The sequence below is a fragment of the Tupaia chinensis genome, unplaced genomic scaffold (genome assembly GCF_000334495.1).
Source record: "Tupaia chinensis unplaced genomic scaffold, TupChi_1.0 Scaffold000468_1, whole genome shotgun sequence".
NCBI lineage: Eukaryota > Metazoa > Chordata > Mammalia > Scandentia > Tupaiidae > Tupaia > Tupaia belangeri.
The window spans coordinates 1,899,324-1,911,416 of NW_006159977.1; the positions used below are offsets into that span (position 1 = coordinate 1,899,324).

The window sequence follows — 12,093 nt, forward strand, 5'->3', positions numbered from 1 at the left end:
TTCCCTCCACTGAGCGTATGGACTCTAAAGCAAAAATATCTTTAAAAAATTAAGTAAAATGGAAAAACCTAGGGCTTGTCAGAGCTTCTGTAAATTCAGTGAAGTCATACTTCTCCCTCTGAGCCCATTTCCAAGGAAAAAGTCTGGATGATTATAAACTACCCAAATCTACAAGTCAGTTGTACTTGGCAGAGGTTGATTGTTGGATACCACCACATGCTCCCTAAAATTAAGAAACAGATTCAAAGCACACTGACTGGAAGAGTTACTGCCTGTCTGTGTGCGCGTTTATGCATGCTTTAGTCGTTTAAAAAACATCAGAGTGCTATCGCCCGAGATTCGAGACACTGCTTCTGTAGGAAACAGTAGGCCATGGTCCTGCCTGAGCTCCCGGCACCCTGGGCTCCCCTGTGTGCAGGCCATGGCTCGGAGTCCTTCCCACGCAGTGTCATAAACTTGACAGCCATGAGCAGGACGGAAGGGGACACTGCTAGTCACACTTGGGGTAGGTTTTCTGTAAGGTACACTAGTATTTTCAACTCTTTGCTTCTCATACTTGCCAAAGATTGCTATGTTCATTCATTATGCTTTAAATCTAAACCCAGGGACCAACAGATGGCACAATGGTTACACTGCTGGACTTCTATGTAGTTGACCACGGTTTGAGTCCCAGATCCAGTGGATTGAAACTCACGGGGCGTGTGTGTGTGTGTCCACCCAAGGTACTGGAAGGAGAATGGAGGAGGGATTGTGGCACGGCCGTCCTCCTGGGGGGTGATTTCTGAGTAACAAGGGTAACTGTACAGGGTGGGGGTTCTGCAGACGGCACTTACGAATCGTTAGCTTTAAGTGGCTGGCTGCTGTTATTCCACAGCTCACCTAGCGCCTGAACACCACATCCTATTGCAAACCGTAGTTATCAAAACGAGGAATTCCTTTACTCAAAAGGTCAAAAAGGAAAGAATAATTGGGCTATACGTTCCCTAACTTCTTAATGCCCATGCAAATTATACCCTCCAAGTGCTACTCTTTTTTTTTTTTTTTTTGAGAAATCTTTGCTATAGGGTATGTGAGCTTGCCAGAGAGACAGAAAACAAGTTACCTCCCCACTCCCCCCAGGAGAGACGGCCACACCACAATTCCTCCTCCTCCATTCCCTCAGGATCTTGGATATGCACACGCATGTACCTGACATGAGTTTTAAGCCACCAGGGCCAGGACTCAAACTGCAGTCGACTACATGGGAGTCCAGCGATGTAACCATTACACCATTTGCTGGTCCCTCAAGTGCCACTCTTAGAAAATAAATTAATTAAATAGTTCACAACCAGTTAAATTGGTGTTTCCTCTATACTGCCTTATTTTCAAATAGTTGAAAAGGCCCGAGTGTAACCGCCACAACTCCATTTGTGAAATGAGCTTTCTGTCTGTCTAGTTGTCGGCGCACACGCACTCTTGCTCACCCTTCACCTTCAGCATTAAGTTGTCTTTTTCAGCTTCTTTCATAAGCTCTAGGTCCTCTGGGATTTCAATATGAGAAAGACGTCACTATGACAAACTCTGAACACTGTGTTTCTGAAAGGCCTGAGCCGTTTCTTCTTCTCAAAGCAGAAATGACATTTAGCAAACTGGCCTTTTAAATCACTAATCTAACTTGAACCTGACAGGGCTATCAATGGGGGAAGAAAACAAAAACATAAGCAAAACCACAGGTTTCCTGCAATGCACTGCTACCCAGGTAAAGCGAAAGCATGCTGAAAACCAGTTTACCCACGGTGCTGAAACATGTAACAGACATGTTTTCTCAGAGTCAAGCTTCTGCTTTTAAAAAAAAGGCACAAAAGGTTATAGGTATTGCAAAGTGAAACAGAAGGAAAATACAAAAAGGGGGGGGGAACAACCTTTCTCTCTCTCTCTCTTTTTTTTATTTTTGGCATAGGGTTTATGTACTCTTTGGAGAGATAGAGAGTGGGAAAGTGAGAAATCACCCCCCAAGGGGGATAGGGGGATGGCCACAGTGGAATCTATTCTCCTCCATTCTCCCCTTGGGGTTCTGGGCAAGCATGCACACATGCCCAGAGTGATTTTTTTTTTTTTTTTTTTTTTTTTAGAGAGAGATTTTTGCTACGAGAGGTTTTTGTTATAGGGCACGTGTGCTCGTCAGAAAGACAGAGACAGAGATACAGAAAGCAAGAAATCACCCCCCAGGGGGGATGGCCACGCCGTAATCCCTTCTCCTCCATTCTCCTCTCGGGATCTTGGGCACGCACGCACATGCGCCCGGCATGAGTTTAAGCCACTGGGTCCAGGACTCGAACAGTGGTAAATTACATGGGACTAATTGCTGGTCCCCCAAAATCTTTCTCTTTCTTAGAAAGAATACTGTAGATATGAAAGGTGAAATCACAGCTAACCAGCATGGGGCTGCAAAGATCAACCTTTGCCAAGTGTGTTTTGCAAGATTCAACACAGAGTCACTCCAACATTTTCCTTCTTCTTGTTGTTAATGAAGGAGGAGAGGTTATATTCTAAGGAAGCTATCCGGAGGCTGCTGGCGGAGACACAGACTTGATCTTCTCGTGCTGGTTAGCTAACATTGATTTTCTGCCCCAGTGGAAGAGATTTTACTCTGATGCATGCCATTTAAATTCATTTTACACAGCTGCTTAATGTGCTTGGCAAGGCACAGCCAAACTAGCTTTGTGGGTCTAAATAGGACTCCTGAGTTGGGGAAGGACAGAGCCTGTGGATTAGCAGCCCACGATAAATGCCTTCCTCCCCCTGCTGTCTTTGTCCCACTGACTCACGAACTGACCTTGAAGGAGCCCACAAGAAAGTCAAAAAGGGGAGAAGAGTTTTCCGAGAATAAGTATGTTTACCTCACTCTATGTTTGTTATTTCACTTCGAGGATTGTGTTTACAGAATTCTGTGTTTGTTGGCCCATATTTAAGACCATGTTTACAGAATTTGGAACTCTCAATTACAAAATTATCATTTAGTCTTGCTGTCGAAATAAATGTATACTGAATATAAAACTATTCGCAGCTCTGTGCGATGCATTCCTGATGGGCAGTGAAACCCGCGTAAGCTTACTGTTCAGGCAGAGCGGGCTGGCGACTCGCGGCCTGCTTGCACTGAGGTGAGGCCCGTCCGTACTGAAACTAGACAGCAACCCTAGGTCTGTACAGGGTGCCCTAACCGCCTCCATGTGCTACGCCAATTCATGGGAGGGTCTCGAGCATCTGTGAGTTTTGGTGCCCAAGGGGGCCGGAACCAATCTCCCACGGGTACCAAGGACAACTGGACATGCGGAGTGATGCTTAGCCCGAGCGTTTCTGCACAGCGGGTCAGTCCATAACAACACGCGGGGTCGCTGGGAGAGTCCTGACATGTCCTTCTGCTTCTTCATGCAAATGTGTCGTGACTTTTCTGACGACCCAGTACTTTAAGAGCACTCATTTACTAACCTACAAATAGCGACAGAACTTGAATCTTCATAAAGTTTTGTAGTAGGAAAGGACAGAGAGACACTTTTAGTTGCTGTATGTAATTCCTGTATTGAAATTGATAATATTATGGCAATAACGTGCTTAGAGAGAAAATTCGGACTTGGATGATCTTGTGTTTTCTGGTGGCTTCACTATTCTAATACGGGCCGAGAGGAGGCACTAGGCGGGCTGTGGCGCAGCCCTCTGCTCAGTGGTGAACGTGACGAGACCCCGCCACAGGCCCAGGAACAGCCTCTGGTGGCACGACCACAGCGGGGCCCTGTGGACTTGGGGGGGGGTGTATGGCAGCAGCTCAGGGCAGTGGTTGGATGGCCATCATACAGTCACAAGGACAGTGCTCTCGACAGGTCCAGACACGACAAGGACAAGGACGGGGACGGTGCCAGGGCAGGCGACCCCATAGCTCCACACAGGTGCAAGTGTTTCCTTCCCTCCTGGGCACGACGGGAAGTGCCATGCCAGAGCCATGCAGACAGGGTGTGGGCGGCATGCAGTGCCCAGCACGGCCACAGCGCCATTCACAGGAAGCACAGGACACGTGGACGAACGAAACGGACCAGAGACAGCCCTGAGAGATGGGTTCCTGTCAGGTCTCTCTGTCTAGGTTTGGGCATTCCAAAATCCTGTCCCAGCCCGTGGCATGTTCTTCAACGGTGTCAAAGAAAATGCCCAGGCCCCGCAGCAAGTCCGGGCATGTGCTACCTACCCGTACTGGTCAGGCGGGTGCGTCGTGGGAGCCTGAGAGTTGCCACAGTTGGGATGCTGGGAAGAAAACATGTGGCGTCTGCCAGCCCCAGACTGGCTGGGATAAGCAGGCGACCTAACGAATGGTGGCCTAAAGTGGAACAGAAGAACAGGCTCTTTGGGTTTGTTCTGCAGCACAAGTTTGAATCCCCGGTCCACATGCATTCCCACACGGGGGTGTGAGTAAGCACATGGGGCACTGAGGGGGGACCTGGGTCAAGTTCCTTGGAAAAGATAAAACGTGGAGGGCAGAGCCAAAGAGAGAGAAGGGAGCTTCTCACATCGAATCTCAGCCTGCAGTTTTGAAGTCTCGCTTTGATTTTTTGTAAAAGCAAAAAAAACCCAAAAAAACCAAAACCCAAACCCCACGAAATCCATAGCCCCCATTTAAACCCCTGGGGAGCTACAGCAGACTGCAGAAGGCGATGGCAAAGCCCTGGGAGGCCCAGCGACGAGAGAAGGAGAGTGACGGCAGGGCCGTGTCTGTGCGCGCGTTCCCATCGGGTGGGGCCCTAACGGGTTCGGAGACGGAGCACAGCGAGGGGTCGTAATCAAACAGAATTCAGCCGCAGTCTCTCTGGTTATCTTCTCATCACTATCGAGGGTTTCACGTCAAATGAAACCAAACACGCTCTACTTAGCGGAATGAAAATAACTTGTGCTTTATGACTTGAAACACTGGACAAGTCATTGAGACCTAAACTGGAACCTCAGCTGGCCCAGCCTAAGCAGTCTGCACAGACAGGTTTATTAAAACATTCCCCAAAGCCTGTGTAGATTGAGCTGAGCAGTACGCGGCCGGGTTTGAGAGATCTCAAGGAACTGTAATGTGGATGACAGAGACAGAGACAGAGAGTGAGAGAGAGAGAGGGAGGGAGGAATAACTGACTGTCATTTTACTTCCTCACAGGAAATTTATTATTTGCCACAACAAAGAGACTAGAGGGGCCCCACATTCCCCAAATAGCAGCTTCTGAGGAAAAGTAACAAAGGGACGCACTTAAATATACACACACAGGCTTTTGTTTTCCTTGGACACAAATTGGAATCTTCTATCTTTTCTTCTGAATAAACCTTTAAGATCTATCTTTCCGTGTGCTGTTTTAAAACATATTTACATGTGCTTCTTTGAAAACATATTTGCCTTTGTGTCATAGATTTTAAATTAAGTATGCTACTTTTAGACAGGTCATGTATTCACTTCAAGAATAATTCTTTTTAAATCAGGATTAAAAACAAGTGAAGCTATCTTTGCTTCATTAACCATAATTTAGATAGGTAGACAGGTATGCTCGGAAGTCATACGTAACACATACGCATCTCACATAGGCTCCTTCAGACACACACACAACGCACATGGGACACATAAAAAGTTTCTGTTTTATAAAGAGGTTTAGGTCAGTAGAAAAAGGTGTGAGTTCTTTTTCACCATTTTAGATTTTAAATAGATAGTAACCTTTAGTATTTCTTGCTTAAAAGCCCTAGTTTTCAATGGACCGCACGGACACGTCCCCATGCAACCAGACTGGCTTTCTGGCTGCAATGCCTGTTCACAGACATTTCATGGCGCCTCCCACGGTGGGCAGACTCCTTCCTCGACCCACCAGAAGACAAGGGGTGCCACCACTCCCTGCCCTGTGAGCCACAGACCGGCGGGACAGACAGCACAGCCAAGCGCAAAGGCCTTCTCCCGCGTGGGGAGCGCGAGGGAGGACTGCAGCTTCGTGCTCAGCCGGGTGGGCACGCGCGAGGACGCGGACTGGGCCGGGCTGCGTGGGCGGCATACCTGCTTTGTGCTGAGTTTGCAGCAGCCTGCATCACTGCTGCGGCTGCCTCCTGTGCCTTACGGTTCACAGTGGGCATTGGCGGCCCCATTCCTGGCCCTCCCTGCTGAGCCATGCCAGGAGAACTGGGGGTCGTGCTGCTCATGTTTCCAGGGAACGGTCTGTTCTGCATCCCGGCTGATGGCATTCGTCCCAGGGGCACAGCCCCACATGGCTGGCTCGGCCCTTGTCCATGCATCTGGTTGTTGGCATTGATACCCATACCGGGCCCTGGGCCGCTGTAGCTTGCACTGGGCACCCCGCTATACGTTGGGGGTCTGGAGTAGTTACCTAAACAAAAAGCAAAGACAAATTAAAGCCTTTGTTTAATCTTTCGACTTGTGAAAACATTCACTGGAAACACATTTTTGCCCAACAGAGTGATCCCCAGAGAACGTGAGCCGGGCTCTGGATGGGCCCTTCCTGCGGGCACCAACGAGGTTGCCCCTCTCCAACACGCTCTCTGCAGGTCCCCAAGGCCCGGGGGAGCAACCTCAGAGATGGAGCCCGCACAGGACACTGCGACACTGAGGAGGGACTGGCTCATCATAAAGATCAAATCTCCTAGCAGGCAACCAACAGGAGGGCCGCGGGGCTCTGACACGTCTGACACCTCGTGTGCTTACATCTTAACCCCAGCAGGGATTTAGCTCCCTGGCATGGGGTGAGGCGCACCTGCACCCCCTAGGCTCCATCCCTACTGCAATGGACAGGGAAGAGAGGGCTCTGGGAGACAACAGGTGACAAAATGCCCACATCACCTTCCATCCCTCTGTGTGGACCTCGGCACACACAGCTTCCCTCGGCCTGGGCACCACCTCCCTTTGCTCAAGCACCAGAGACAGTGGCTGGCTGTGCTGGGGGGTGTTGTCCTAGAAAAACCCGCTCCAAGTGCCAGCACGACTCAGCCCCACAAGAAGGAAGTGGGGGTGGGGATGGGAGCAGGTGGGCCCAGCTGGAGTGGGACGAGTGGGGGCAAGGGCATTGCATGGCTCCAACTGCCGTGGCAGGTAGATCTCCCTCTCCCTTCCCTTCCCTTCTATTTTGATTATGTGTAAATAAATTAAGTTCTGGTACAACAAAGACACGCGTACTACCACTTTAACAAAGAGAACTGCAGGTTGCCCTGCTGAAGTGCTGTGTGTGCAGGGCACTGCGTAAGTTCTCTGCACCATGAGGCCACTCATCTCTCCACGTCCAGGAGGCGCAGGAACCACCCGGGCTCCTCCACCTGCAAATGAGAGAAGAACTAGCAGGTGAGGACTGAAGCCCTCATGGCTAACCAGTGCCACAGTGAGGGACTGCGGATAACGTAACTGTGAGGGCAGGGCTTGCAGAATATGGGTTCGTGCTTTTCGGCGAGTCTTCACTACATTCTGGAAGATCCTTCCCATCCAGCTAACATAACTACATGCTTAAAATATGCCAGAAAGGGTTCCGGGGAGACAGGGTTAAACACAGCTTGATTCCTGCACTAGAGAAGCCCAGCACACGTGCACATGCGTGTGTCTGTGTGTGCTGGAGAAGGGGCAAACACAAGGAAAAAAGCACCAAAGGGGAAGGCAAGTCAGGTTGGCTGTGCTTAGGGGCCGGCCGTGGCAGGGTCAGCGCGAATTTCTCTGAAAGATGCGCTGGAATCTGAGAGCAGCAGGCAAGGGGGCGGGGGCTGGAGCCCTGAGGTGGACGAGGCTCTGTACCTGCTGACCACAGGAACCCAGTGACCTGTCTCTGCCTTGTTACACCTTCTCTGCAAAGCAAAGACACTCCTCTCTCGAAGCTGTCCACTTGAAGAGGTGTCAGCATTGAGCAATGTATGCAAAGCGCTTCAGATGTGGGCATTAAACGGCAGTTTTGGTGCTGGCTGGTGACTAAGGCAGAAGGGAGGAGAGTGCACTCCTGGGAGAGGCCACAAACGCTGGTGCAGGTGGCAAGGACAGACACACCCAAGACACGTCACTTGGGGGCTTCGTGGAGCTGCTGGGGCAGAAGGAGGAGACCAGACCTGGTTGGCCTTGGGTACCAGGCCTGTATGTTTAGGTTTATCCTGGAGATGAGGAGGAACTTCTCAAGGATTTCCAACAAATAGAAATAGAGTCATAACCAGAATCAAAGCAAGTACTCAATATTTACTGTGTGCTAAGCTCAGTCCCAAGTCCTTTGAGTGAACTCACTGCACCCTCGCATCAAGCCCACGGGGCACTTACTACGATGACCCTCATTTTGGAGAAGAGGAGCCTCAGGCAGAGGGATGCCGAATGATTTTTCTCCTGGTCATCAGGCCAGAAGCCAAGGTCTGAAGCAGGCAGCCTGTGAGGGCGGCTTAGTCTAGGCATGTCACACTCTGCTGTGCGGCTTCTCCAATTTTAAGGACCAGCAAACTTACCTGACAGTGCCACCATAACCGTAAACACAGGTTTCCCTAAATTCACGTACATAAAGCTGCGCCGCCTACAAGTCTGTAGGAAAGTCGGGGCTTCCCCACGCTTACTGGGTGCTTACTGTTGGGGGATTGTGCAAGGTCTCGTATGTGATTGCCCATTATCAACCGCAGAGGATGCGGAGGAAACCGTCTGTGTAGCCCACGGACTGGCACATTTTTTTCCAGTGAGGGCCAGACAGGAACTATTTTGGGCTTTGTGGACCAGACAGTCTGTGTCCTAACTACTCCGTTCTGCCACTGGAGTCCCAAAGCAGACGCATACTCAGGAGGGAAGGGCGTGTTCCAAGGAAATGTGACTTCCAAAAACAGGTGGTGGGCCAGAGGGGGCATGGTTTGCTGACCTTTGAACGGGGCTCATCTTGGGACAGGTGAGTAATAAATTGCTGTTCTCACAACAGAAAGGGAGACTGGTTCAAAGCAGCAGCTTCTTTAACCCTGACGACCACCTGGAGAGCTAAAGGCAGCCTCAGGATGAAGAGGGGGGTAGCAGAGCTGGGCCCCGGTGGAAGATGCATGGGGATAGAGACAGGCCTGGGGAGGGGCAGCATCACCTGCCCCAGGTGTGCTCAGCTGCACTTCAGCCGGTTCCAGCTGCCTCTCCACGAACGTGCGCTGCCTTCGAATGATGGGTTCACAGACGTAATCACTTACATGGTTCTCAAGGTCAGTTTCAAAGTCCTTTACAAAATAACTCTTAAGTTGCTTCTGAATTTCCAACCCCCTGGGACACACAAAAGCTTCCCAGTCTGACTTCCAGTTATGCTGTCTCAGCGCAAAGGTACTCAGTGCGCTGGGCGGGCAGAACTTAGGGCAGGAGCCATGCTGCCACCCTCCTCTTTGAGACCACAGTCTCCTGAGAGCACGATTTGAGACTCTTCCACCCTGACTTTGTGTCCCCTCACGTTGAGAGTCTGATAAGGTCAGTGAAGTGCGGAGCTCCTTTGGGGCTCTTGCGTTTTATGAAAAGTAAACACACTTGCGGGTGGTAAGAGATGTAGCGGCTAAGGGTCCTGGACTCCACATGGCCGACCACGGTTTGAGCCCCAGACCTTGTGGTTTGAAAATCACAGCGGGCACGTGTACATGTGTGCCTAAAACCCCGAGGGGAGGATGGAATGGAAGGGACTGCGGCACAACCATGCCCCCTTGGAGGTGATTTCTCACTTTCCCTCTCTGTCTCTGTCTGTCTGTCTCTCTGGCAAGTGCACGTATACTATGGCAAAAACAAAAAACAAACAAACAAACAAAAACCCTAAAGAACAAACCAAAACAAAACCAAGGAAAAAAGTAAATACACTCATTCATAGTTCGAAAGCATGAGTAATGAATTCACACATCCAGACCACGGTGCTGGGGCTAGTTTCCACCCTCCCCCAACTCTTGGAAAGTGACTCATTTGGTAAGGAGTCCTTTTCAAAGAAAAATATGTGCCCTTTGCTTTAGAAGGAAATGGAATGACACTTTAATCCTGTTTTAGAAAACAAGCATTTAGCCATGGTTAGTGCCCACTATGACAATAGTGCAGTTTTATTAGCGTAAGAAAGCTCCTGACGTTGCTGGGTCTCCTTATACTTGGAACGGAGAGAAGCCGTGACTCCGAGTGCTTGCACCGCGGGTCTGACTGGCAGGCCAGGGCTGTGTTTTAAGGAGCACAAAGGAAAGAGATGCCGGAGACGGCTGACTACCCGGTACCCGCCTCCCTCTCACTCATGCTATATGCCACGGAGGGGGAGCGATTCGATAGCTCTGCTCAATGCAGCAGCTGGTCTCCGTCCTGCAGCAGGAAGCTGGTGCACTTGAAGTATGCACCCATGCATAACAAGCGTGCACACTCGCACACACACGCATGCGCGGGGGCTTAGAAAGGCGCACTTGGTCCTGGGGTCCCAACCTGCTTTTCTCCAATCTGTTGGGCTGATGCTATGGAGTGGAGCTCAAAGGCACACGTCAGGAGAATAGGTTCTAATTACAGAGGCCTCTATTCAGCAGAAGAAATACAAGGTCCCCTTTTCTTTCCCTGGAAACTTTAAAAGGCTTTCCTCATTAAACTCACATGCCTGGATAAAAATGGTTTCTAAAGGCTTAAAATGGCTTGAGAGGCGGCAGTGGATAAAGCGCCAGCTTTAGTCTGCGTCTGCATACTGGTTCTGACACTCGTGAACAGCATGGTTTTAGACAAGTTAACCTCTCTGAGCAGTGGTTCTGTCATCTGTACAGTGATGATGAGAACGGGGAATGGTTCAAAGTGGCAGCACCGTCCCAGGCAGGGTGCCGCCTGTCACATACGAGCTGCCATCACCATCAGTGACAACCACCACCACAACAGGACTGTTATTTTCCCCCACCGTCTTTCTCAAATGTGTGGATGGGGCAAAAAAAATGATTCACTACCCCTCTTTGCCTACTTGATAGCGTATCTTTCTTCCCAAAATAAACAAAAACCAAATATGTTAGCCAAGCAAAATATGAGAGGAAAAGCCAGGAATGAGAAGTGCAATCTTATTTCCATGTTTCTCTAATAGATTAGTAATTTGTTGGCACGAGCGCTGACAGAAAACAGATGGATCCAGCACCAGGCACAATGAGGGCAGCAGATGCCGGGCCAGCCCACCTCAGCTGGACTGGTCTTGCAGCCAAGTCCGAGAGCCCACGGCTTTCAAGTGGGTTCATCTTGGCACATCAGCTTTGGAAAACTGGTCACCCAACGAATTCAGATTCAGTCCTCCAGGAGTTACAGCTTAATCCAGCACCAGGCAGAGGAAGCAGGAGTTAGACTCCTCCAGCCACCACGGCTCCAGCAGGAGCACCAGTAATTCTGTTCCTGAGTCCAGATGGCTAGATTGCTAGTTACACTCAGTACTCCGAGCTTACTGCTTTTATTAAATGTTTCCTCTCACACAGAACATTTTGCTTCTTCAAAGTGCCCAGTAATTACTTCTGAACGACTGTTCTGTACGAGGCTCTACCTCATCCCCTACGCTGTGCAGGAGCACCTGAAGGCACACGTCATAAGCTAGATGTTCTACCTCGGATGGAAAAAAAATGCATAATTAGGTGCATACTATGATAAATTTATATGTGCATTAGGGCTCAATATGCATTTCTTTTTTAAAAAAAACTTTGCTAGAGGGTGTGAGGAGGGGTGGGGGAGAGTGAGATAGCAACCCCCCTCCCCGGGATGGTCATGTTGCGACCACTTCTCCATTTCCCCTCTTAGGATTCTGGGCATGCACAGGCAAGCATGCAGCATGTTTCTCCAGCCACCAAGTGCAGGACTCGAATTGTGCTGCTGGCCATAGGCAACCAGTTTCTTTAACCATCATGCCACCGGCTGACCTGATACAGAATATTTCTGTCATAACAAAAGCTCCATTCCTACCTTCGTAGCCAATCTCATGCTCACACACAGTCGTGGGCAACCACTAAACAGATTTCGGTTCCTGTAGTCTGGCCTCTCCATGGTGTTGCTTAGACGGAGCCCTGACGTAAGGCTCTGTGTCTGGCTTCTTTCACTTGGCACTGTGCTTTCGAAATCCATCCATATTGGTACATGTATTGGTGGTCTCCTCTTCCTGC

At 49.8% G+C, this 12,093-nt stretch overlaps 1 protein-coding gene across 1 annotated transcript in view; it reads right to left on the reverse strand.

Annotated features, from left to right (window-relative positions):
* The window catches only part of ARID1B (AT-rich interaction domain 1B), a 107,714-nt gene that overhangs the window by 60,475 nt on the left and 35,146 nt on the right, over positions 1 to 12,093 (reverse strand). Inside the window, exon 3 of the mRNA XM_027774692.1 lies at positions 6,041 to 6,368. Within this exon, the coding sequence (XP_027630493.1) occupies positions 6,041 to 6,368 (328 nt within the window). The remainder of the gene's footprint in view (positions 1 to 6,040; positions 6,369 to 12,093) is intronic.